The sequence below is a fragment of the Candida dubliniensis genome, chromosome 2, assembly GCF_000026945.1.
Source record: "Candida dubliniensis CD36 chromosome 2, complete sequence".
Lineage (NCBI taxonomy): Eukaryota > Fungi > Ascomycota > Pichiomycetes > Serinales > Debaryomycetaceae > Candida > Candida dubliniensis.
The window spans coordinates 932,183-957,212 of NC_012861.1; the positions used below are offsets into that span (position 1 = coordinate 932,183).

The window sequence follows — 25,030 nt, forward strand, 5'->3', positions numbered from 1 at the left end:
AATGTATATTATTGTAATCAAAAGGAAGATCCCTTTCAATCTCTTTCATTATCAAGAACGACTAAAAATCCACCTACTAAATGTAATGAACCACATACAAAAACTTGTAAATCTTCATCCCCTAAATTTTTCAAATAATTAACTGCAGTTTCAATATCAGCAAAAACATGTCTTTTAGAAACTCCACCATCTAATCTCTTCCATACTTGACTCAAATTGTTTTGTACTTCGAGTTTTTTAACGGCATCTTCTGAAGTATTTTTAGAAATTAATTCCGAATTAAATTGTCCTGATGACCAAGTAGTATTTGTAGTAAATATAACATCATCAAATTTGATTTGATCGTCAGATCCTGTACCATATGTGACATTAAATAATTTTTCTAATAACTCAGCATAATTTTCTCGACCTTGTTGATTAAACAATAATACTCGTCTTTTCGGTTTATCAAATTTAAGTTGTTCTTGTTTAAACCAAGTTGATGAAGCATTTATCGATTCTATAGTATGAGCACCATCTATATACCAAGTTATTCCAATGGGATTATTATTGATTATTTGACATCTACCAGGCCAATCAACATTTTCAAGTCCATTGATAAATTTATCTGACAATTTTTTGATTTCCCCATCATTATCAAATTCAGGTAAATCTTGTGTTATACCAATTGTTTGTAAATGAGAATTAGCTATTCTAATTGCTAATGCAGCATTTTGTTTTTGGAAATCTCCTGATAATCCTAATTTCACATTGGGTAAATCTTTAGTATCAACAAATTCTAATGAAGAAACTCCTAATTCGTTAGCTCTTTTTTCAATCAATTTATGAGTTTCAGGATATTCCAATTGTTTGGAAACAAATGCTGGAACTCCTTTTTTAAAAATACCAGTTTTATTTTCTGTAATACTGGCAATATTGTCACCTAACATAAAAGTATGATCTATTCCCAATGCAGATATCCCTGTAACAGTAGGTTTATCAATTATATTTGTTGAATCATACGTTCCACCAACTCCAACTTCATAAATTGCTGTATCAACCCCTTCTTGTAAAAAAACATGGAATGACAAAATTGTTAAATATTTGAAATACATTGGTTTGATTTCATCACAAGGTTGTAAAGTTGGCCATTGTTGAGGATCAGATTTGGTAGTACTAAACCTATCCCAAACTTCAAAGAAATATTTAGCAAATTTTTCTTGATTTATTGGTTGACCATTGATTCTAATTCTTTCTCTAACGGATTTCAAATGTGGTGAAGTATATAATCCGATCTTAGAAATTGGATATTGTTTTAATATGGATTCAGTAAATGCACAAGTTGACCCTTTACCCTTGGTACCGGTAATATGAATTATATTAAGTTTATTAAAATCAGTAGGGGTATATCCTAATCTTCTAGTAAATTCATGTACTTCATTTATTGATAATTCATTACGATTGACACTTGGTCCTAATTTCTTGGTAGCTTCAATTGAGGCAAAATTTGATTGTAATGAATTCAAAGCATTAATGGCATCTCTATATGTACGTTGTAAATTAATTCTCATAGAATCGGGTTCAATTGTTTGATTCATGTGTTGAATAATAGATAAATCTGTTTTTTTTGAAGGGAGGGGGGGGGGAATCTTGTGATTTGTGATTTGAAGAATTTTCTGTTCTGTAAACTATTGATTTTTTTGTTGTTCTTGTTGTGCGTTTTCGAGCCCATTAACACATCCAAGAATCAACAAACAATTGAACCAAACCTTTAAGTACCACGTTATCTTTGTACGAGATGTATGAGGGGAAATAAGGGAGATGCTATTTTTTAGTCGTGAAATGCTAATATCAAATATATAAAGTGTGATAAATTGTCGTTTCCTGTTCAGATTTCTTTTTGTTTTATTATTATTTACAATCATTCAATTTAAATTAATGTACACACAAAATATCAACTTTGCCTTTGGTGTATGAATTACAAACACTAACACCGAACTCATTTACCTTAAATCAAGAAATAAGGCCAAGACTATAGATGGGGGGGGAAGTTTATAAATACTTTTATTTAAACCAATCAATATGCTGATAAATGTGAAAATACTCTAATGCTACCATTTAAGAATAGAATCAAGATGGGATCAATAAAATAGATTCTAATTCCATTATTGAATTTACAATGATTTATCAACACCAAATATATTTACATTGGTGTAATCATCTTTTCTAACCAAAGGTGTGTAAAAAAATGAGTTAATTTAAAAGATAGATCAAAGCCTTGCAAGTATAGTTAAATATACTGTAGCAAGTTGATTGTGAACACTTGTAAAAAGAATACCATCATTTGCAATAATCATTTTTGATAACAGTATGATCTGGCAATAACTTCCAATAAATTAAAAACTATAAATACTTGGACAATCACCTCCTCAGAGATTATAAATTTACTTTTAATCATTATCACAACTCAACTACCTCAATACATTAAATAACCATGAAATTTTCCACTGTTGCTTTATCTTTGCCATTAATTGCTATGGTTCAAGCTGGTATTTCCAGTCCTACTTATTACAACTCAGAACACAATGAAGAGCATGGACTTGAGACTGTTGATTATGAATTTGCTTTAGGTGTCAGAGAAAAATGTGATGAAGATACCATTTATTTAGTTTATGAAGTGGATGATGGTCAATTGGAACGTAATGAAAAAAAAGTTGATTGTAACTGCAAATCAGAAAGAGTTTTCCGCCCAACTCCAAGTCCATCGGCAATTGCTGTAGTTGGTGGTAATGAAGAATGTGACGAAAATTGTGATGATGAACATAAAAAGAAGATTTATAAACGTGGTGAAGTTGAAGAACCATGTGAAACCACTAACTGTGACTACTGTACCATTGAGAAATCTTTCTGTCAAGATCATTTCACTTTATGTGATGGTGTTTTGAAAGACCAACGTTCTGCTATTGGTTCAATTGTTTCCAATCATCAATTCCAATTTGATAAACCAGCTCAAAAGGATGCCTTATATACTTGTGGTTGGTCAATTATTGAAAAAGATTGTGTCAAATTGTTAGCACTTGATGGTTGTACTGATTTCTGGGAATGTCCAGTTGATGATTGTGGTACTTACAAATTGTATAATTCTGCCATTGATTCCAAATGTAAGGAAATTGAAATCATTGTTATTTTATTTGAAGAAGAAGAAGAAGAAAATAAGAAGCATACATCTTGGTAAACTCTTGTTTTTGGGATTATGATTTACCCATAATTGAGGTTGGTTTTTTTTTATTAGAAAATGAAGGGTTGGTTTTCGGTTATCATTAAATTTAGTTTCTTTGTTTTTTTTTTTTACCAAGTTGATGATTGTTAATTGGTAAGAAAAGTATTTGGTTATTTTATTTTTCGGTTCAACTTATTTTGAGGTGCTATATAGTGGTTTATTAATTTCTGATAAATATATAAATTTTTGCATCCATAACTATATATCGTTTCTAGAGTGTAAAAACAAAGCTGACTATACCAGTAGGCAAGTCAAACCCTAATCTCTTTAGACAACAAAATAGAAATTTGGCTGATTTGTATTCTATGATAATTCAACAACTTTGCATATTTTCATAAACATTTATTCCTGTTGCTTGATGATTGGTGTTATTTAATGTAATGTAATGTATATCCGAGTAAACTAACTCCGATCTCCGAACCATCAAGGGCGTGTTTCTTTTTACAAATTTAGCAATAAGTACACGCCTTTTTTTGAAACAATTTTTTTTTTTCTTTTCTTAAAAAAGTCAGAGTGAGTCATTTAGCACTTTCTCATCAAATAAAACAGAAAAAGAAATCCCACAACTTTAACCAATCCTTCTTTCATCATCACCACTTAATCACTTCACTCAACTCATCTGATATCCCTAAACACAAGAACTATATTTGTATTTAGAATATATCAACAACTTCTAACCAACGAAAGCAAGCGACTAAACAATACTACTTTAGTGCAACGTTATACATATTTTATGCAATTTATTATCCTTTACCTTTACCTTTAATTTTTTAAAATTTATTTATATTCACAGAACAAGAGTTTAACAATGTATTCCATTTACATTTAATCCTTGATCGTTTTTTTTTTTTTTTTGGCACAGTTTGATCAAATTTATTTTTAATTGTTATTTAATTTTATTAGTTAAGATTTGGTAATAAGAATTAGTTTATATTCATAACTTTTTATTACTTGATCTTTGTTTTTATTGGGGAGTGATTTTATACAAGAAAAAGCAAAGCGGTTTTACAATTTATTTCATATTAAAGTTTTTATTATTATTATTATTATTATTTTATCCTTTTTTTCAAAGACACATTAAACTAGATCTTTGAAATCAAATCCAACTTATTAGTATTTATTCAAGGTGTTTTCATTCAAAGATTTAAACACAACATAACAAACAAATAAACACTAACATTGATTTAAGAAAAAAAAAACAAGAGACAGAAGTCTATTATTTTGAATTATTTTTATATCCTTATTTAGATTGTGTTAAGACTAAACAACCATTTGAAACATGATTAATGACAATATTTATAAGAATATTCATAGTATGGCTTCGGCCACTGGCTCAACAGCCACAACTATTCCTCACAATGCTAATCCTGCAGATGATGTGAACAACACTGATCCTAATTTGAAAAGAATTTCTCAGTTTATACTTTTAGGAGCAACAGAAGCAAGAGGGAATAGAAATCATAATTTACACGATGGTAAAAGTGAACTTTCATATGAATCATCGTTGGATATTATGTCTGTGCAAAATAATGAAGAATTAAAAGATGAATTTGATGAATTTATTGAGATTCCAACCTTGGTGTCCGATAATGAATCAGAAGAAATTGAATCGATTGCCACTAAAACTTCAGCACCACATTGGAAACCACAAATATCATTACAACCAACACCAACTACTAGTCAAAGTGGTAGTAATAGAGAAGGTATCGAAGGTTCAAGATTTAGTACGCAATCATCAAATATTCATCAACATCAGCCAGTGGTCCATCAACATACCTCTACCCAGAGGGAAAACATTAAAAGAGAAATTCTTGCCACCAGAAAAAATAACCAACAAGCAACTATTACTGTTGATGATGTTAAACAATCTATCAATTCTGCAACAACAACAAAAACAAAAGCTTCCAAAAAGTCTTCATTAGGATGTTCTCAAGAACAATTCAATCTTGAACGAACTAAAGTCATGACCATTGTTATTAAATATGTCACTGCAAAAATTCATAATTCTTTCCCACCAGATTCAAGTAGAAATGTTAAACAAAATGAATTACCATTGGATAAATTCTTGTTAATATTAACAAGCAGATTAAGATTAACTTTACCAGTGTTTTTAAAATCTATTATTTATTTATTTAGATATATGGATATAATTTATTTATTACGATACTTGAATCAAACCAATAATTTTGTCAATTATAATGATATGGGGTTTGAATTAAAGAAATTAATTGTGGGATGTTTTAAACTTGCAATTATAAAAGAGAATAGAATTAATAAAAATAAATATGTTTTGAATTGGGAACAAATTACTGGATTGAAAAATCAAGAAATTAATTCTATTGTGAAAACTTTAGTTGGAAGAATGAATGGGAAATTAAATATTAAAGATATTGAAGTTGCTAATATGAAGAATGAAATGTTTAGATTTGTTAAAATGATATCTACACAAGTTTAGTGGTTGAATTTTCTGGAACACAATAAAGAGTTTATTCAAGATTATATTGTCTATATTCTTTCGGTTTGTTTTGAGAGGAAATTATGTTTGATTTTGTCTTTTATTTATATCTATTTTTTTTTTTTTTTTTTTTTACTTTGAAAGTTGTTTATTTTGAGTTTTCTATGTATTTGATCTTAATACCATAGTGGTATCATTAAGTTAGATTATTGTGTATATTATATTTGTTTCTTATGTTTATATAGTACAATCATAAAGTATTGTAAGAAAAAGAGTAGACCCCCAGATATGTAAGATTGCCAGTTGTTAAAACTTGGGGAGAGAATGATAGAACTTTAATGTATCTCAATGAATCAACTTGGATAGTACTAGGTACTCTTTTCTTGATATTTGTTACATTGTTCCAGTACTCCATCATACCCTATGCCTATTATGGCTAGGATCATCTAAGAAGAACAAACCAGTTGCACTAATAGAAGTAAAACATTTTTTGTCCTTGTATGAATTGTTTGACTTTTGGTAAATTAGTATTTGTGAAAACTCTCAATCCACAAACGGTTTGAATACTTTGTTCCCCTCCCCCCTCCCACCCTGTGGTTGAAGAATTCATATTGGAGGCTAAATATTTAATTTTACATAGTGTGGATTTTATGTGTCATTTGCCAACTAGTCTTTTGCGTTTGCATTTGATTGCTCATGAACTGGGGAAGATATACCCTATTACTAGAATGGTTAAATGGCCACTATTGTTGAGTGATTTCGGTTTTCAAAATTTAAATATTGATTATTGGACATTAGAGTGGTTAAACATGAATGAATCTAGATTTGAAAAAATCACTATTAATAAAGGTAATATTCAAACGTTAAACGCTAACTTATTCCCTATTAGTGTGAATTATCTTTTTTTTTGACAGAAATGGGGATCCAGCAATTACTGGACTGGTTTGAAAAATTTGGTAAATTTACAGAAATTGTCATTAGTTGGAAATCCATTGAGAGAAACAAACCTTGTTAGAATACCAATGTCATCGTTAGAGGTTTTAGATCTAAGTCAATGTAATCTTCGTTTTATATCTCCATTTTTGGTGTCAATGTTGGATGAGAAGAATAATAAAGCTAAACTAAGAGTCAAAGCTACAGGAAATTTGAATATTAGTGTTATTGATGTGAGGAGAGAATTGAAAGCAATCAAAGGAAAGGGCTCTCATTAGATCTCAGTAGGCAGTAGGTTTGATCTGACTTTGGTAAAAATATCGAAGCGTTTTTTTCTCGTTTGTGCTGTATTGATGAATACCCTCTTCCTAGTTTTAAAGAATCAAAAACAGATGATCTTTACAATGGAAGTGAATCTGGCTTGGATAAAAGAATCTAGTGATGTTTCAACGACATTAATAAATTCGAGAAATAGATGATCAAATCTCTATTTATTTTCACCAACAATTATCAAACTTTATACTGTTTAATATATTCTCTTATCACTGTGTTAATCATATAAAAGTTGTTTTCAAGGTGATTAATTTACATCCAATTATTCAATCTACAAAACAAAATAAACTAATCATTATTCATATCAATGTTAATAAGTAAAGTTTCTTACTTACATAAATCTGTAGTTTTATCAACCAAATTTAAAAAAAAAAAAATATCATAAATGAGTAGTATTGTATTAAATCTTTTTGTGAATCGTGGCCACTACAACAATAAGCACTAGTGGTCAATGTGAACTTCTTCTAAATTCAATTCTACTTTGCATTTGTTTAAAGTATTATTTTGTATATCTCATATTAATATTGACTAATAGTTCTGTTGCAAAGTCCAGAAGTTAGCCAAAACAAAAAAAAAAAATAAATGGTCTAGTCGTGTATAGAAACTTCTTGTGTGTGTGTGTGTATGACTAAAATTTGAGAATTTCAATCTCCTTTAGGAATTATCAATTGATTATATAAATTTTGTTATTGAGAATTATGAGTCATAAATTCTTACAGTATGTGTTGTTGGGACCTGAAAAAAAAAAAAAAAAAAAATTTTGATATTGCCGTTGTTTATATACAGGATTAGCAGCAATTTTTTTTTTTCCACTTTATCATGTTTTATCAGAAGCTGATTTTTTTGATTTTCCACTAATAACATATAGTTACTCACTCCGCGCTAAACTTCCCAAATTGCTTACTTAATTTGGGGCAAGTGGAATTAATAGTAATATAGATCATTATTATTACTCACCACCATTTTTTTTTCACACAAGGCATAGTTCAAGTTTTTTTTTTTTTTACTTCTTTGGGGGGAAGACGGGGGAGTTTGAAGAAAAATTTTTCAAAATATATATAAACTCCTTTTCTTATAAAAGTTAGTTTCCCCTTTTCTTACTTTTTTTTTTTTCTTTCTTTCTTTCTTTCTTTTAACTATTTACTATTATTCTTTACTTCCTCTACTATTTAAATCATGTCTGTTGCTTCTAATCCATATGGTCCAAATCCATCAGATTTCTTATCCAATGTCAATAAATTTGAAGTCATTGAATCAACTTTAAGAGAAGGTGAACAATTTGCTAATGCCTTTTTCACTACTGAAAAAAAAATTGAAATTGCTAAAGCTTTAGATGATTTTGGAGTTGATTATATTGAATTGACTTCACCAGTAGCATCAGAACAATCAAGAAAAGATTGTGAAGCCATTTGTAAATTAGGTTTAAAAGCTAAAATATTAACTCATATTAGATGTCATATGGATGATGCTAGAGTTGCTGTTGAAACTGGAGTTGATGGAGTTGATGTAGTTATTGGAACTTCTCAATTTTTAAGACAATATTCTCATGGTAAAGATATGAATTATATTGCTCAAAGTGCTATTGAAGTTATTGAATTTGTTAAATCTAAAGGTATTGAAATTCGTTTTAGTTCTGAAGATTCATTTAGATCAGATATTGTTGATTTATTAAATATTTATCGTACTGTTGATAAAATTGGAGTGAATAGAGTTGGTATTGCTGATACTGTTGGTTGTGCTAATCCAAGACAAGTTTATGAATTGGTTAAAACTTTAAAATCAGTAGTTTCTTGTGATATTGAATGTCATTTCCATAATGATACTGGTTGTGCTATTGCTAATGCTTATACTGCTTTAGAAGCTGGTGCTAAATTAATTGATGTTTCTGTATTGGGGATTGGTGAAAGAAATGGAATTACTCCATTAGGAGCATTAATGGCAAGAATGATTACTGCTGATCGTGATTATGTTTTATCAAAATATAAATTACATAAATTAAGAGATTTAGAAAATTTGGTTGCTGATGCTGTACAAATTAATATTCCATTTAATAATCCAATTACAGGATTTTGTGCTTTTACTCATAAAGCTGGTATTCATGCTAAAGCTATTTTAGCTAATCCATCAACTTATGAAATTTTGAATCCTAATGATTTTGGTTTAACCAGATATATTCATTTTGCTAATAGATTAACTGGTTGGAATGCCATTAAATCAAGAGTTGATCAATTGAATTTACATTTGACTGATGATCAAGTTAAAGAAGTTACAAATAAAATTAAAAAATTGGGTGATGTTAGACAATTGAATATCGATGATGTTGATTCAATTATTAAAGATTTCCATGCTGAACAAAGTACAACTAATACTCCTCTTTTAAAACCAGTAGAGGCGGATGATGAAACTCCAGAAATCAAAAAACAAAAAGTATAGTATAGAATATAATATAATAGAATAGAATAGATATTATATTATATTATATTATATTCTGTATATGTATGTATAGGTATATTTCCATTGAAATAAAAATAATGATTAAACTGTTATTTAGTTTGTTTAGAAAATTCCTTAAATTCTGCTTTTAGTTGGATTAAAAAATATCACGATAAATTCAAAATCATCAAATGTGATTGATTAGAATCGGTTAATAAAGCTTTTGCAAAATATTTCTGAGTTTAACTGTATCAGTTGCCGAAATCATGGAATTACGGGGATTTGTAAAACCTTAAAATCTTAATGTTAAAAAAAAACAAAAAAAAAAAAAAAGAGACTTTGTTACTTTTATCTCGATAAAGGCTAATAAGCTATATTATATTGTGGAAAATATGTATCTTTACAATCTGAAAGGTAGGTTTCATTTTTCCATTCAATCTTGTAAAATTGAGTTATCAATATTAGTTGATATTCATTTGTGACGTAACAAATAATGAGTTTCTCTCCACATCTTGAGAAGATGGATAAATATTAAATTGTTCCGCATGTGTGGGGAGAAAAAAAAAAAAAAAAAGCATATTATACAAAGCTGAGATTTTACCTCGAAAGAATTAAATAGTGAAAATCTTAATGAACAAACAAATCGGAAGCAAATATGTTTTGTAACCCCGCCACCACCACCACCACCACCACTATCTCTGTCATTACCTCTAATTCTATGAAACAAAATATCACTACAAATATTCATTAAAATTCCCACATTTTTTTTTTTTTTTTTTTGTTTCCTTAAAAAAAAATTACAATTTTAATAAAACTACACTATAGACAATGCCAACTCAATCAGGATATGGATACGTTGAAGGATATTCCGATATTCAAAAATTCACTAATATTCCCATCCCTATTCCAAAAGGTAATGAAGTATTATTAAAAGTTGAAGCTGCTGGATTATGTCTTTCTGATCCTCATGTTTTAATTGCTGGTCCAATTCAAAGTAAACCTCCAATACCATTAGCAACCAAATTTATTATGGGTCATGAAATTGCTGGATCAATTAGTTCTGTTGGTGAACAATTAATTAATGATCCAAATTATAAACAAGGTGCTAGATTTGCTTTACAAATTGCTAAAGCATGTGGAATGTGTAATTCATGTCGTCAAGGATATGATGGTGTTTGTGAACTGAGTCATCAAGCTTATGGATTGAATGAAGATGGAGGATTTCAACAATATTTGTTAATTAAAAATTTACGTACTTTATTACCTATTCCTGATGGAGTTAGTTTTGAACAAGCAGCTGTCACTACTGATTCAGTATTGACTCCATTTCATGCAATTCAAAAAGTTCGAAATTTATTAAAACCAACATCAAAAATATTAGTACAAGGATGTGGTGGATTAGGATTAAATGCAATTCAAATATTGAAAAATTATGGTTGTTATATTGTTGCTTCTGATGTTAAAAATGAAGTTGAAAAATTAGCTTTACAATATGGTGCTAATGAATTTCATATTGATATCAATAAATCTAATCATGAATCAATGTCATTTGATATAATTTTCGATTTTGTTGGTATTCAACCAACATTCAATAATTCTGATAAATTTATTAAAAGACGAGGTAAAATAGTAATGATAGGTTTAGGTAGATCAAAATTATTTATACCAAATTATAAATTAGCTATTCGTGAAGTTGAAATCATTTTCAATTTTGGTGGTCATTCAGCTGAACAAATAGAATGTATGCAATGGGTTGCAAAAGGATTAATTAAACCTAATGTTCATGTTGCTGATTTCAATTCTTTACCACAATATCTTGAAGATTTGGCAAATGGTAAATTAACTGGAAGAATTGTATTTAGACCTAATAAATTGTAATAATCAAAAGGTGTTGATTATTTTGATTATTGTAAAATAAATAAATGAAATGTACCTTTTCCATAGTTCGCATTATTCACTTAAAGCTTTTCTTGTTGCCTGTCTTTAAAAAAAAAAAAAAAAAAAAAAAAAAAAAATCTTAACTCCTTACTTTTGCTCTCTTTCTTTCTAAAACTGTACATTAGTAAATTCTTCTAATCACTTACTACAACAATAATGGCAAAAAAGAACGCAGGTGAAAATTCCAAGAAGGCAGCAGGTAATGCTCGTAAAGCTGAACAAGCAGCTAAAAAGAAACAAGAAGTGATGGACAAATTAGAACAAGAAGAAGAAGCAGCATGGTCTCAAGGTGCCAAAAAGGGGAATAAAAAGAAGGAAGATGAACAATTTAAAAAGGAAGAAGCAGCTCGTAAAAAAGCTGAACGTGATGCATTACTAGCTGCTGAAGAAGCAAGTATGCCTTCAAAACCAACAAAAGCCAAAAATAGAGGTGCTGAAAAAGTGGCTCAAAGAAGAACAGGTAAAATTGATGATTTCTTGGATTATAATAAAGATATTCCTGAATTGAGTGCTAGTGGACTTGATAGTGCATTAGAAGCATTGTCATTAACTGGAACTGGTGGTGGTATTTCTAATAAAGATATTGATAGACATCCAGAAAGAAGAGTTAAAGCTGCTTATAATGCATACGAAGAAAAAAGATTACCAGAAGTTAGAAAAGAAAATCCTGGTTTAAGATTAAATCAAATTAAGAATTTAATATTCAAAGAATTCCAAAAATCACCAGAAAATCCAATGAATCAAGACACTAATGTTCAATATAATGCCAGTGGTGAAGATATTGCAAATAAAAAGAAAGAGGCAAGAGCAGCAAGAGAACAAAAATTTACCTAGATTGAATATTTACTATGTTGTTTTTTTTGGGGGGGGGGGCGGGGGGGAGTAATCATATAGAATGTACTCTTTATAGGTTAAATTAATGAATGAATGGTATAAATATGATTTACTAGGAGATTTGTATTTGACAACGAAAGAAAAGAAAAGAAATGAAAAAAAAAAGTGATGAAAAAATAATTGAAAATCATGCACGACAATTTTTTTTGATAGTATTTATATAAGTTACCCGGCTTTTGATATATGAATTTGGTAGCAGTAGTTTTAAAACAATATAAACTTACCGTCAAATTTGTGTTTAAAAGTTTCTAATAAAAAAAAAAAAAAAAAAAAAATAACAAAGTTTAAAAGAAAAAACTCATTGTTTGGTGGTGAATAAACGACTACCAGTGTCAACATCAAGAAAGTTCTTTTGGCGATTAGTTGAGGTGCTCAATAATTGTTAAAGGGAGTTAGAAATTGCATACACAGTTAGCTTTTGAATATCAAATAAGTAGTCAGTAATGAGTTTGGGTTATACCTTGTAAATTGATCACCAAATACATCCTCTGATTTATTACAAAGAGTTGGATAGAATGAATAAGATTAGAATGTTTTGTCGTTGCACTTGATTTAGTACTAGCCTATATTTGATGGGAGAAACATAGAATAGTTTGACCTTTTAGAACAAATAACAAAAGGCAAATCAATTAATAAAACAGATTTATTGTTGTTGTTGTTGATAATTTGGGTTTTCCATTAATCTATTCTGTTGTTTGTACCATCCGCGTGTGGTTTTGAAATTGAATTAAAAAAAAAAAAAGAAAATAAAAATAAATAAATTTACGTGAAGAAGAAGAAGAAGAAAGAAGTCTCCCACTGAAAGTGAAAGAGAGAGGGTAGAATAATAAACAACAACCAACGACAAAATGCGCAAAGGAAAAAAAAAAAAATTTCTCTTTCAATTCAATATAAATATCGATTAGTTTTTCCCAGTCTTTCATTCTCTCTCTCTCTCTCTCTATTCTATTCTATTCTCATCACCCACCCCCTTCTTAAACAGAAAGAAAGAAAAGAAAAAAAAAAAGTATCAACAACAACAGTCAGACATTAAATATTTTATAATCTTCCAATTATACACTACTACTTCTAGTTCCATACATCCCCACCCCCCCTACTCCTTGACATTATATACACGACTTTGTCTTTTTTTTTTTTTTGGTTTTATTTTTTTACAGCCACAAACATCCAAACATCCAAACATCCATACTTACATAATTACATAATTACATAAAATGTCAAGATTAGATCGATTAGTAGTATTATTGGAGACAGGATCTACACCATTCATTAGAAACACTGCAGCTGATCAATTATCTGATCTAGCCAAAGCTCATCCAGAAGATACAATCAATTTATTAGGAAGAGTTTATCCATATTTGAAATCGAAAAAATGGGAAACAAGAATTGCTGCTGCTAGAGCATTTGGTGGTATTGTTAATAATGCTCCATTATGGGATCCAAATTCAGAAAAGCAAATAAAATTGGAAAAAGATACCGAACAAGTATTTGTTAAAGAGGAACTACAAACAGATCCAATAGTTAAAAAAGAATTTCCTCAAGATGAAATTATTATAAAAAAGGAACAAGATGAAGAACTACAGAAACTTACTAAAAATTTATCTAATCTAATTAACTTTGACTCCTTCAGTTTACAAGAATTGATTAAATGTGGCACTAAACTTTTAGCATCAAAACTGGATGATACCGATTCAGATGATTATGCCAATGACGTAACACTACTTGGTAGAATTAAAAGACATAGATCAAGCATAATACCGAAAGAAAAAACAAACCCAGAATTATCCAAAGAAAACTCCCCTGATCCACATGTGAAAGAGGAGCCCATAGTAAAACAAGAACATACTGGGCATCAACAACAAGACATTCAAACATCAGCAAGTGCTTCTCCACCTCCACCACCAAGTGGTTCAAATAAACCAGTATCAAGTGCTAGATTAAAGGCTATGCAAAGGAGGAGAGCTAAAGCAAGTGCCAAAAACGGTGCCAATAAAATCCGTTCAGTCGATATATCTCAAAGTTCTTTATCCAGACAAATGATGGAAAATGGGGAAGGAATGGACATAGATTCCAAAGATTCAACTCCACAATTTGACGTCACATCCCAACAAGGTGGTAATAAATTAGTCGTTGAAACTAAAACTTCAGAATTGTCACCTCTATTGTCGCAACAGAATAAGGTAGCAGGATTAATTTGGCAATTTCAAGGTGTTTATGAATTACTTCTAGCTGATTTATTTGATGACCAATGGGAAATAAGGCATGGCGCAGCCTTGGGATTGAGAGAGTTGGTGAAAAAACACGGCAAAGGTGCTGGTAGAGTGATGAACAAAACTCAACAAGAAAATGATACAAACAATGCTGCTACTTTGGAAGATTTAGCTGTAAGAATATGTGTGATATTTGTGCTTGATAGATTTGGTGATTATGTATCAGACACTGTTGTAGCCCCTGTTCGTGAGTCGGTGGCTCAAACATTAGCTGCGTTATTGATACATTTGAACGAAGACACTGTTGTCAAAATTTTCCATTGCTTAAATTCAATGGTTTTACAAAAGGATATGGTTCCAAAATGCTGGGAAGCTAAACATGGTGGGATACTAGGCGTACGATATCTTGTTAGTGTTAGGACTGACATATTGCTAGCTAATCCTGCAATGTTTGACGATGTGGTGACCATGGTGCTAAGTGGTTTAAAAGAAAGTGACGATGATGTCCAATCAGTAGCCGCTTTGACCCTTACGCCAATTGCTTCGCAATTTGTAACTACAAGAAAAAATGTTATTGGGACATTATTGACGGTTATATGGGATTGTCTTGTCAATTTACGTGACGATTTGTCTGCATCGATAGGTTCTGTTATGGATTTGTTGGCAAAACTATGCAGCCACAAAGAAGTCATTGAAATAATGCAACAGGATGCTAGTGAAAATAAAGACAACTCATTTGAAAACCTTGTGCCCAGATTGTTTCCATTTTTGAGACACTCTATTACAAATGTCCGGAAAGCTGTTTTGAGAACAATTTTGGAATTTTTGTCTATTGAAGATAGCTCTACCAAAGCTTGGATCAATGCTAAGGCTTTGAGATTAGTATATCAAAATCTATTGGTGGAACAAAACATTGATGTTTTGAATTTATCAGCACAAGTATATGAGAAATTATTACTTGAAATGACCAATAACAACATTAATATTGATGTAATTTTTACAAAGCAATCAAAGTCTTTATTGACTTTGACAATGACACCTATTGGTATTTCAAGACATACTTATTCAATGAATACTACTTTAATAATGAGACCATCAGGAGAAATGTTGGGACCATTGCAAGATGATGATTGTCGTGGCAAGAAACGTAAACCTGATGAAAATACTACAGATATTCCTGTAGAAGATTTAAAAGTTAATATTGATTCCCCAATTTATAAAGGTGATGTAATGTTAGTTGGTTACGACAAGTTAATTGGCATGAGATGTGCTGCCTCAGCTGCATTTGGTAAAACCTTATCATACATGCAATCAGAAGAGACATTATTAAAAATTTTTGAAGCGATTTTAGGATATTTGAAATCATCCCATGCCACATCAGTTTTATTAAGTGCATTTATTGTTGAAGAGTATGCTACAGCTTTGAAACAAAGAGGTTTAAAACCAAATGAGAAAATTGTTGCTTTGTTGAGTGAGACATTTAACCAGGTTTTACTGGAACCGGAAAGTTTGCCACATTTCCGAGAATTGGTTCCTACATTGAAATCAGTTAGGACATCTTGCTTGCAATTATTCGATGTGTTTGTTACTGCGGGAAAAATTTCTCCATCAAGAATCCCACAAATCCCAGTTGTTGTTCAAGGTGAAGCAGAGGCTGGACCAGGTGCATTTGGACTTGATACTGCTGAGAAAATTTGTAATGAGAATTTTGTTAAACTTAAAAAACATTTGTCTGCATCCCATAGATTATCTGCCAATCAAGCTCTTGAAGATGCCAAACATAGAATCCTGGTTGCAATGGAAGAGTCACAATTAGCTTTCACATCGAGAGCAAACAGTATATTTGCTGGATTTGCTGCTGCAAGTTTAGCCTTGGCAGGTGTACCAAAAAAGTTAAATCCAATTATAAAGTCATTAATGGAAAGTGTAAAGCTGGAAGAAACATTGGTTCTTCAGAAACGGTCGGTGTTTTCCGTTGCCAGATTAGTACAACAACTTGTTGATGTTGGTAAAAAAGGTGCTTCAGATAAAATTGTCAAGAATTTATGTGCATTTTTATGTGTTGATACTTCAGAAGTGCCTGAATTTCATCATAATGTTGGTTTTAAAGACAATATTTTATCATTAAGAAAAGAAGAAGCACAAATTGATCCTACAGATGTGGCTGCACATGAACGAGCAGTACGTGAAGCCAAAGTCAAACGTAATGGTGCTTTGATGACTTTAGATCAATTGTTGCACATTTATGGATCTAAATTATTTGATCAAGTTGCGAAATTGAAAGAAATGATGATTGAGCCATTGCGATACTTGTCCCAAACAGAAGAAGTATCTCAAGATGAATTGAAAGGTCAAAGTGTCATAGATGCCTTGGGTATACTTCGTGCGTTATTTCCAAAAATGGATAAGGCATTGTATCCTGAAATCACTGATAACTTGGATTTGTTTTTACCTGGTTTGCAATCAGAATATTCAGTGTTTAGGTATTCTACTGCTAAATGTTTAGCTACTATTTGTTCTGTGATTCCTGCCAAGGCATTTATCTTTATAGTAAATTCAGTTTTACCAATGTTGAAAAATGCTGGGGATGTGAAACAAAGACAAGGAGCAATTGAAACTGTTTATCACATTTCTGCCGCTATGGGTGCCGGCATCTTGCCCTATGTGATGTTTTTGATTGTTCCAGTAATGGGGAGAATGAGTGATTCTGATCATGATGTGCGTGTTTTGGCTGCCACCACTTTTGCTTCAATTATCAAATTGGTTCCATTAGAAGCTGGGATCCCTGATCCTGAAGATATGCCACAAGAATTACTTGAAGGTAGAGATAGAGAAAGAGATTTTATTCAACAGATGATGGATCCTACTAAGATTAAACCGTTTGATTTGCCAGTTACTATTAAAGCTACTTTACGTAAATATCAACAAGAAGGGGTTAATTGGTTGGCATTCTTAAACAAGTATCATTTACATGGTATATTGTGTGACGATATGGGATTAGGTAAAACTTTACAAACTATTTGTATTGTGTCTTCAGACCACCATATTAGAGAAGAGAAATTCAAAGAAACTAAATCAGCAGAATATCGAAAATTGCCTTCGTTGGTGATTTGTCCTCCTTCTTTGATAGGTCATTGGGAGCAAGAAATCAATCAATATGCTTCATTTATGAAAGTGCTTGTATATGCTGGGAATCCAAGTATTAGAATTCCCTTGCGAAGCCAAATACCTGATGTTGATGTTGTTGTTACTTCATATGATGTTTGCAGAAATGATGTTGATTCTTTAACAAAGCATGATTACAATTATTGTGTATTAGATGAAGGGCATATTATCAAGAATGCCAGTTCCAAATTATCGAAATCAGTTAAACGAGTGAAAGCTGAACATAGACTAATTTTATCTGGTACCCCAATTCAAAACAATGTTTTAGAATTGTGGTCATTATTTGATTTCTTAATGCCGGGGTTTTTAGGTACTGAGAAAGTTTTCCACGAAAAATTTGCTAAACCAATTGCTGCTAGTAGAAATAGTAAAACTTCTTCTAAAGAGCAAGAAGCAGGAGCTTTGGCAATGGAATCATTACATAAACAAGTATTACCATTTATGTTACGTCGTCTTAAAGAGGATGTTTTGTCGGATTTGCCACCAAAGATCATTCAAGATTATTATTGTGAATTGAGTGATTTACAAAAGAAATTATACAAAGATTTTGCTAAAACTCAAAAGGAAAGTATTAAAACTGAAGTTCAAGGTTCTGAAAAGGAAGGTAAAACTCATGTTTTCCAAGCTTTACAATACATGAGAAAATTATGTAATCATCCTGCATTGGTGATGTCAGAACAACATCCTAAGTTTGCTGAGATTAATAAATTTTTAATTGCCAGAAACTCGGATTTAAGAAATATAGAACATTCACCAAAATTACTTTCTTTGAAGAATTTATTATTAGAATGTGGTATTGGATCTCAAGATTCAGAATATAACAACAGTCTGAAGAAGAAAAGTCTCCAACATCAACAACAACAACAACTTATTTCTGCTGACGGAGTGATTTCAGAACATAGAGCTTTAATTTTCTGTCAATTAAAAGATATGTTGGATATAGTTGAGAATGAATTGTTACGGAAATATTTACCATCGGTTACATTTATGAGATTGGATGGTAGTACTGATCCAAGAGATCGACAATCAATTGTTAGGAAATTCAATGAAGATCCTTCAATTGATGTATTATTGTTGACGACAAAAGTTGGTGGATTAGGTCTTAATTTGACTGGAGCTGATACTGTTATATTTGTTGAACATGATTGGAATCCAATGAATGATTTACAAGCCATGGATCGTGCTCATAGATTGGGTCAAAAGAAGGTGGTTAATGTTTATCGATTAATTACTAAAGATACTTTAGAAGAGAAAATCATGGGATTACAAAAATTCAAAATGAATATTGCTTCTACAATTGTCAACCAACAAAATGCCGGTTTACAATCAATGGATACAAATCAATTATTGGACTTGTTTGATGTTGATGATACTGGTAATGGTAATGGTAATGGTGGTAAAATTGAAGAACCAATTAAAGAGGAAACCGATACCAATGGTGGTGGTGGTCCTGCTAATGGAGATATTCCAGACGATATTACTGGTGGTCTTACTGGTAAAGCTGCTGGAGCTGTTGGTGAATTGGCTGATTTATGGGATGAATCACAATATGAAGAAGAGTATAATCTTGATAATTTCATTAAAACTCTTAAATAGAGTAGCATCAAAAGTATATTATAACTTTTGAGGTAATTTTATTTTTGTAAATAGTATTAATGAGAATAGAATATGAGTGGATGAGTATAATAATTGAAAGTTTAAGATTTGTTGTAAGATTGAAGTAATTTTGATTATAAAGTTCTTCTGGTGTGTTTCAATTGCGTGATATGGAAAAACTAAATAGAATTGAAACGTCTCATCTATACTAATTGACTGATGCATTATTTTTTTTTTAACACTTTATGCATACCATACATAACATTTTTTTTTTTTTACACGCACATCTCAAATTTTTCATTAACGGGAAAAAAAAAAAAAAAAAAAAAAATTCCCACCTATTCTATACCTACTAATTACTGATTACTGATATTCCTTTCCTTATTTCTTTGATTACCATTTTCTAATTTATATATATATATATATATATATTTCTGCAAAAGAAGAATATTGACTATTTCCCTTCCAGATTTGAGGTTGTTTTTTTTTGTTTTTTTTTTATAGATTTACTAGTCAATTCCCCCTCCCCTCCCCTCCCCACTTAATACCATCCAAGACCAGAGAGAAAAATAATGACAGAAGAGGAAAAGAAACGTTTACAAGTATTAGAAAGAGATGCAGAAACTGCTTATCCATTTTTAGCTTCAGATGAAAAATCATCGACTTTTAAAACTGCTGAAGATCTTGAAAGTGGAATCAATCCACCAGTTTCTGTTGCCATTAAAGATAAATCACCAAAACTAAATATTGTTAGCAATGGTGGTGGTGGTGATGGTGGTGATTTTACGGAGAAACAAAAACCAAAACCTAAACCGTGGGTTCATTTTGTTGCTGGAGGTATTGGTGGTACTGTTGGTGCCGTAGTGACATGTCCATTAGACGTTGTTAAGACAAGATTACAATCAGATGTTTATCATTCAATGTATAACAAAATACCTAAATCGGGGAATCCAATAATTCAAGTATGGCAACATTTAAGTGAAACTGGATCAGTACTAAGAGGAATGTATATTAATGAAGGAGGATCATCATTATTTAAAGGATTAGGACCAAATTTAGTTGGAGTGATACCAGCAAGATCAATAAATTTTTTCACTTATGGTGCTACTAAAGAATTTTTACTTGGGAATTTTTCACAAATAAATAACAACAATAGTTCTGGTTCTAACCTGAAACAAGAAGAAACTTGGATACATTTAGTATCAGGGATAAATGCTGGATTTGTAACATCAACGGCAACAAATCCAATTTGGTTAATTAAAACAAGATTACAATTGGATAAATCCAAGGGGAAAAATTATAAAAATTCTTGGGATTGTTTTAAGCATATAATTAAACATGAAGGATTTACTAGTTTATATAGAGGATTAAGTGCTTCTTATTTAGGTGGGATTGAATCTACTATTCAATGGGTATTATATGAACAAATGAGAATGTTTATTAATAAACGATCATTACAAATACATGGGAATGATCCATCTAATAAATCAACTAAAGATCATATATTAGAATGGTCAGCAAGATCTGGTGCTGCTGGTTTAGCCAAATTTATGGCATCTTTAATCACTTATCCTCATGAAGTGGTGAGAACAAGATTAAGACAAGCACCATTGGAATCCACTGGTAAACCAAAATATACTGGATTAATTCAATGTTTTAAATTGGTAATTAAAGAAGAAGGGTTTGGTAGTATGTATGGTGGTTTAACTCCTCATTTATTAAGAACTGTACCTAATTCTATAATTATGTTTGGAACTTGGGAATTGGTGGTAAGATTGTTATCTGAATGGTAAATGTGAGGAAAGTGAAGTGAAGTGAAGGGAAGTGAAGTGAAGTGAAGAATTTAACTTGTATATATTTTATAACGAAATGGAAAGAAGAGTTTCGTTACAACTGTGTTTTCTTTTTTTTTTTTTCTTTTTTTGCTTTCTGTTTAATTGATGATTGGTGATTTATTTTTACTTGTACTTGTAATTGTAATAGTATTATGTTGGTGCTTTTTGTAGATAGAATTTATATAGATTTAAATCAATTTTGTTAAGGTATTTTTCAACTATATTTATGTCTTTTTAAATTTGGTCCGTCTTCCTCTTCATCGTCGTCTTCATGGGGTGAATCATTTTCTTCTGAACTATTACCAATATCAATATTGTTTGATTCAAGGGGTATTTCATTGTTATTTGATTCCAGATTGGGATTATTTTTCTTTGATGTATTTTGAATCAATTTATAAAACCGTGGTGGATTACCAGGAGGACATTTTATTTGTGATTCTTTAATAATTGGATCTGGTGAATAGTTTATTCGTTTACCTTTTAATGGTATTGTCAAATTTTCAATAGGATGTTTCAAATTATATGGGAGGTTTCCTACTTGTGGAACTTTACCTAATGGATTCAATTCAGGATTAAAATAAATGGATTTTTGTCCCCATAATTTACGTTGTTGTTTTAGTTTTTGTTGTTGTTTTCTTTGTTGATTTTCTAAAAATGGTTTTAATTTGGAAGAATGTAAATTATGATTTATTATAAAATCCCAATCTTCATTTAATTTATTTAAATATGAAATATCTTTTTCTGATTTATTGGAGGTTTGTTTAAGTCGTTCAATTTTATAATATAAATGAATTGGATCTATGGTTTTCAATTTTTCAAGTTTATGATTATCTCGTTGACGTTGTTGAATTTTTGATATTTGTTTCTTTTCATTTTTTTTGAATTCATCTGCTAAACTCCAATTTCCTCGTATCATCTTGGACTAGAAGGGGTGGTGAAACTGAAACTGAGATGGAATTTAAAGATTTGATTTTGTTGATAATTTTTTTTTATATATATATATATATTTTTTTTTTTTTTTTTTGACCTGAAAAACAAACACATCTTAGTATAGAAATACTATATATCATCAACTTTAATAAAACACTAAACCTACTTTCTTTCCTACAGACATTCGTCGTTTCATTTCATTTCATTTCATTTTGTATTAAAAAGCAACTTGCACCAAACATGAGTCAAACACCATTCAACCCTAATTCACCATCAGTTCCAACCTCATTACCTCCTCTGACAGATTTTAGTCAAATCCCTTATGATGTATTAGAATCAATTAGAAATCGATTAAATCAAATTCGTCAATCACTAACCAAATTAGCTGATCAAATAAATAATCATAATCGTCATCCACAAAAGATCAAATTACCTTCATATCTGTATTTTCAAAATCAATTTCAAGTATTAATTACTCAATTAATGTCAATAACTAATCAATTATATAATAATGAAGATCTTTTACGTAATACCAATGTTTATCCAACTCCAATTTTCCCTACTTCTGCTCATGAAAATATGTTAACCACATTATTAAGGAAAAAAGTTGCCCCTGAAGTTGATGAATGGATAAATGGTGCTAAATTAATTATGGAAAATGAAAGTAAAAATAAAAGTAAAAATAAAAATAAAAATAAATTTGATCAACAAGTAGATTTATTAAAAATGGATCAATGGGTTCAATTATGTCTTGCCAAAATTCAAGAATTACGTGATGAATTCCAATTTTATGGGTTTCATACAGTAGAAGAATTGGATCATATGGAAACTCCACAGGGGAAACAAGAAATTAAAGAGAAAAAGGATAAAGAATTTGAACGAGAACAAATTGAATTGAAAATAACTGCTGGAGGTCAAAAAGGGTTACATCCAAATCAAGTATTGAAATTCATGTGTCAAGGTCAGATATGAAGAAAGTAGGAAGATGGTGGTTGTGGTGGTGGTGGTGGAGGTGGTGATTTGTATTATTCTAAAGAGGTGACATATTTATTTGTTATTCATTCGTTCTTTCTAATCTATAAGTATTGCTATAAGGAGGAAATTCAACATATGAATATGTGTGTGTATATATGTTATACTTGAATCTAATAAATAAAATTACAAAGACAACTTCACTCCTCAAAAACCTCTGGCCTTTATCTTTTCTATTAAAAATAGGAAGGGACATTTTAACTTTCAATGCCATAATAAGCATCATAGAAATACAACATAGCAAAAATAAAAAATGCAATGGCTCCACCAATGGTAACATTTCTCATGGAAATTTTTTTAGCCAAATATTTACCACCAATACAAGCAGCAGCAGTACAAAGTCCATGACCAATAATGGCACCAAGGATAACAAACCAATATTCTGAACCGGCTGCCATGGCAATAGTAGCAATTTGTGATCTATCACCCCATTCTCCTAAAAATGTCATGACAAATACTTGAATCCAAACTGGTGTAAACACAAATGTTGCTAAATTTTGAATCTGATTACCAATTTCAACATAAACTGGAGTATTATTATTATTATTATTATTATTATTATTAGATGATGTGATTGCTCCACCAGTAGTAACACCACCTTCAATATCATTCATTTGAGTATTTAATTTACTCATGGCAATTTCTTCTTCTACTTCTGCCATTTCTTCATCAACACCCACATCTTTACTCATGGCTAATCCTTCTCTTAATAATTTAACTCCAAATATAATAAATAATATTGATGCTAAAAATTGTGTCAATCTTTGTGAAATTAATGTAGGTAATGCATGACCAACAACTCCTGATAATACTGTCATTACTACTAACGATGAAAATGCTGCTGAAAACACAACAATTCTTGAATTTCTCATAGCCATTAATGCAGCAATTAAAAATGTTTTATCACCAATTTCAGAAACAATAATCATGGAAATTGACATGATAAATGCATTATATGATGTATCAGGAAGTTCTTGATTTTCATTAGATGATGATGACGAGGATGAGGATGAGGATGATGATGAGGCTTCATGACCAAGTTTGCCGCCGTTTTTATATGGATCTAATGGTTGTTTGGAATGTTTTGGTGTTGGATGATTATCTTCATCTTCTAGTGGTTGTACACCTAATTTATGAGTTGATTTATCAACGGTTGGCAGTAATGAATCATGAGTATCTTCTATTGAACCATCAATGTTTTCAATGATGGCTAGACAACTAGTAGATAATAAGGTTAAGGTGAATAAGAATTTAGACACCTTCATTGTTGAGACAGAAAGAGAAAAAGGGGACTGGTCTTTAAATTATTGATTTTCTAGAAGAAGAAGAAGTAGAAAAAGAAGAAGGAAGGAAGGATGTAGTGATTATTATGAAGAGGGTCTATATGTAATGAGAATGATTTGATTGATTTTTTTTTTTTTCTTTGCTGTCTGTTTTGTTTGTTTGTTTGTTTGAAACAAAAAAATTTTTTTTTGGCTTGTCGGAGTTGTTGGTGCGAAAAAAAAAAAAACATAAATGTCAAAATATTATAGTGTTAAAACAATAATATCATTTCAAGGGTAAAACCGACTAACACTACAATAATAAGAAAAATGATCATTTATCAAGCTCATCTATTAACTACAAATTCTTGTAAGCAATGGTTTAAATCAATGTGATTATAAACCACCGTTTGAACTTAATATCCCTATCTTAAATTACACAAACATCAAGAACTCAAGAACGAATAACCTGAAAAAAAAGGTGATGGCATATTATTCTTTTAATGGCTTAGTAATAGTCTAATACAGAAAAAGAATAAATAACACCAGAAGTGAACAATTTATGATCTAGATTTCGTGTTATACTATATAAGCTTAAGATAGGGTAATCTAATTGCAAAGAGTAAAAGCCAACAATTATTCATTATCTTTTAAACTATTTTTTTTTTTCGTGCCGTTTAAAAAAAAGTCGGTTCAAGTTATACCCGAAATAACCATTGTCTTCAATTACATGCAAAGCTTTACAAATCAAATAA

At 30.4% G+C, this 25,030-nt stretch overlaps 12 protein-coding genes across 12 annotated transcripts; 9 read left to right on the forward strand and 3 right to left on the reverse strand. All coding sequences in view use genetic code 12, as the record gives it.

The window, feature by feature from the left end:
* Positions 1-35: 35 nt before the first annotated feature.
* CD36_19030 (folylpoly-gamma-glutamate synthetase, putative) lies at positions 36-1,577 on the reverse strand (the record flags this gene model as incomplete). The annotated part of the gene is made up of 1 exon (XM_002418338.1): positions 36-1,577. One exon carries the CDS (start codon positions 1,575-1,577, stop codon positions 36-38), a length of 1,542 nt encoding a protein of 513 aa, XP_002418383.1.
* An 896-nt stretch (positions 1,578-2,473) lies between these two features.
* Positions 2,474-3,214, forward strand: CD36_19040 (covalently-linked cell wall protein precursor, putative; the record flags this gene model as incomplete). The annotated part of the gene is made up of 1 exon (XM_002418339.1): positions 2,474-3,214. The coding sequence occupies one exon, from the start codon at positions 2,474-2,476 to the stop codon at positions 3,212-3,214; it is 741 nt and encodes a 246-aa protein (XP_002418384.1).
* A 1,324-nt stretch (positions 3,215-4,538) lies between these two features.
* Positions 4,539-5,714, forward strand: CD36_19050 (conserved hypothetical protein; the record flags this gene model as incomplete). Its single annotated transcript, XM_002418340.1, has 1 exon — positions 4,539-5,714. One exon carries the CDS (start codon positions 4,539-4,541, stop codon positions 5,712-5,714), a length of 1,176 nt encoding a protein of 391 aa, XP_002418385.1.
* Positions 5,715-6,364: 650 nt separating this feature from the next.
* CD36_19060 (hypothetical leucine-rich repeat family protein, conserved) lies at positions 6,365-6,625 on the forward strand (the record flags this gene model as incomplete). Its single annotated transcript, XM_002418341.1, has 1 exon — positions 6,365-6,625. The coding sequence occupies one exon, from the start codon at positions 6,365-6,367 to the stop codon at positions 6,623-6,625; it is 261 nt and encodes an 86-aa protein (XP_002418386.1).
* A 1,531-nt stretch (positions 6,626-8,156) lies between these two features.
* On the forward strand, positions 8,157-9,413 carry CD36_19070 (homocitrate synthase, mitochondrial precursor, putative; the record flags this gene model as incomplete). Its single annotated transcript, XM_002418342.1, has 1 exon — positions 8,157-9,413. One exon carries the CDS (start codon positions 8,157-8,159, stop codon positions 9,411-9,413), a length of 1,257 nt encoding a protein of 418 aa, XP_002418387.1.
* Positions 9,414-10,241: 828 nt separating this feature from the next.
* CD36_19080 (alcohol dehydrogenase, putative) lies at positions 10,242-11,291 on the forward strand (the record flags this gene model as incomplete). The annotated part of the gene is made up of 1 exon (XM_002418343.1): positions 10,242-11,291. The coding sequence occupies one exon, from the start codon at positions 10,242-10,244 to the stop codon at positions 11,289-11,291; it is 1,050 nt and encodes a 349-aa protein (XP_002418388.1).
* A 216-nt stretch (positions 11,292-11,507) lies between these two features.
* Positions 11,508-12,185, forward strand: CD36_19090 (conserved hypothetical protein; the record flags this gene model as incomplete). The annotated part of the gene is made up of 1 exon (XM_002418344.1): positions 11,508-12,185. The coding sequence occupies one exon, from the start codon at positions 11,508-11,510 to the stop codon at positions 12,183-12,185; it is 678 nt and encodes a 225-aa protein (XP_002418389.1).
* Positions 12,186-13,459: 1,274 nt separating this feature from the next.
* Positions 13,460-19,216, forward strand: CD36_19100 (TATA-binding protein-associated factor, putative; the record flags this gene model as incomplete). Its single annotated transcript, XM_002418345.1, has 1 exon — positions 13,460-19,216. One exon carries the CDS (start codon positions 13,460-13,462, stop codon positions 19,214-19,216), a length of 5,757 nt encoding a protein of 1,918 aa, XP_002418390.1.
* A 572-nt stretch (positions 19,217-19,788) lies between these two features.
* CD36_19110 (mitochondrial carrier protein, putative) lies at positions 19,789-21,009 on the forward strand (the record flags this gene model as incomplete). The annotated part of the gene is made up of 1 exon (XM_002418346.1): positions 19,789-21,009. One exon carries the CDS (start codon positions 19,789-19,791, stop codon positions 21,007-21,009), a length of 1,221 nt encoding a protein of 406 aa, XP_002418391.1.
* Positions 21,010-21,265: 256 nt separating this feature from the next.
* Positions 21,266-21,967, reverse strand: CD36_19120 (conserved hypothetical protein; the record flags this gene model as incomplete). Its single annotated transcript, XM_002418347.1, has 1 exon — positions 21,266-21,967. The coding sequence occupies one exon, from the start codon at positions 21,965-21,967 to the stop codon at positions 21,266-21,268; it is 702 nt and encodes a 233-aa protein (XP_002418392.1).
* Positions 21,968-22,221: 254 nt separating this feature from the next.
* Positions 22,222-22,953, forward strand: CD36_19130 (RNA polymerase II mediator complex subunit, putative; the record flags this gene model as incomplete). Its single annotated transcript, XM_002418348.1, has 1 exon — positions 22,222-22,953. One exon carries the CDS (start codon positions 22,222-22,224, stop codon positions 22,951-22,953), a length of 732 nt encoding a protein of 243 aa, XP_002418393.1.
* Positions 22,954-23,210: 257 nt separating this feature from the next.
* On the reverse strand, positions 23,211-24,278 carry CD36_19140 (vacuolar protein, putative; the record flags this gene model as incomplete). The annotated part of the gene is made up of 1 exon (XM_002418349.1): positions 23,211-24,278. One exon carries the CDS (start codon positions 24,276-24,278, stop codon positions 23,211-23,213), a length of 1,068 nt encoding a protein of 355 aa, XP_002418394.1.
* Between the last annotated feature and the right edge of the window lie 752 nt (positions 24,279-25,030).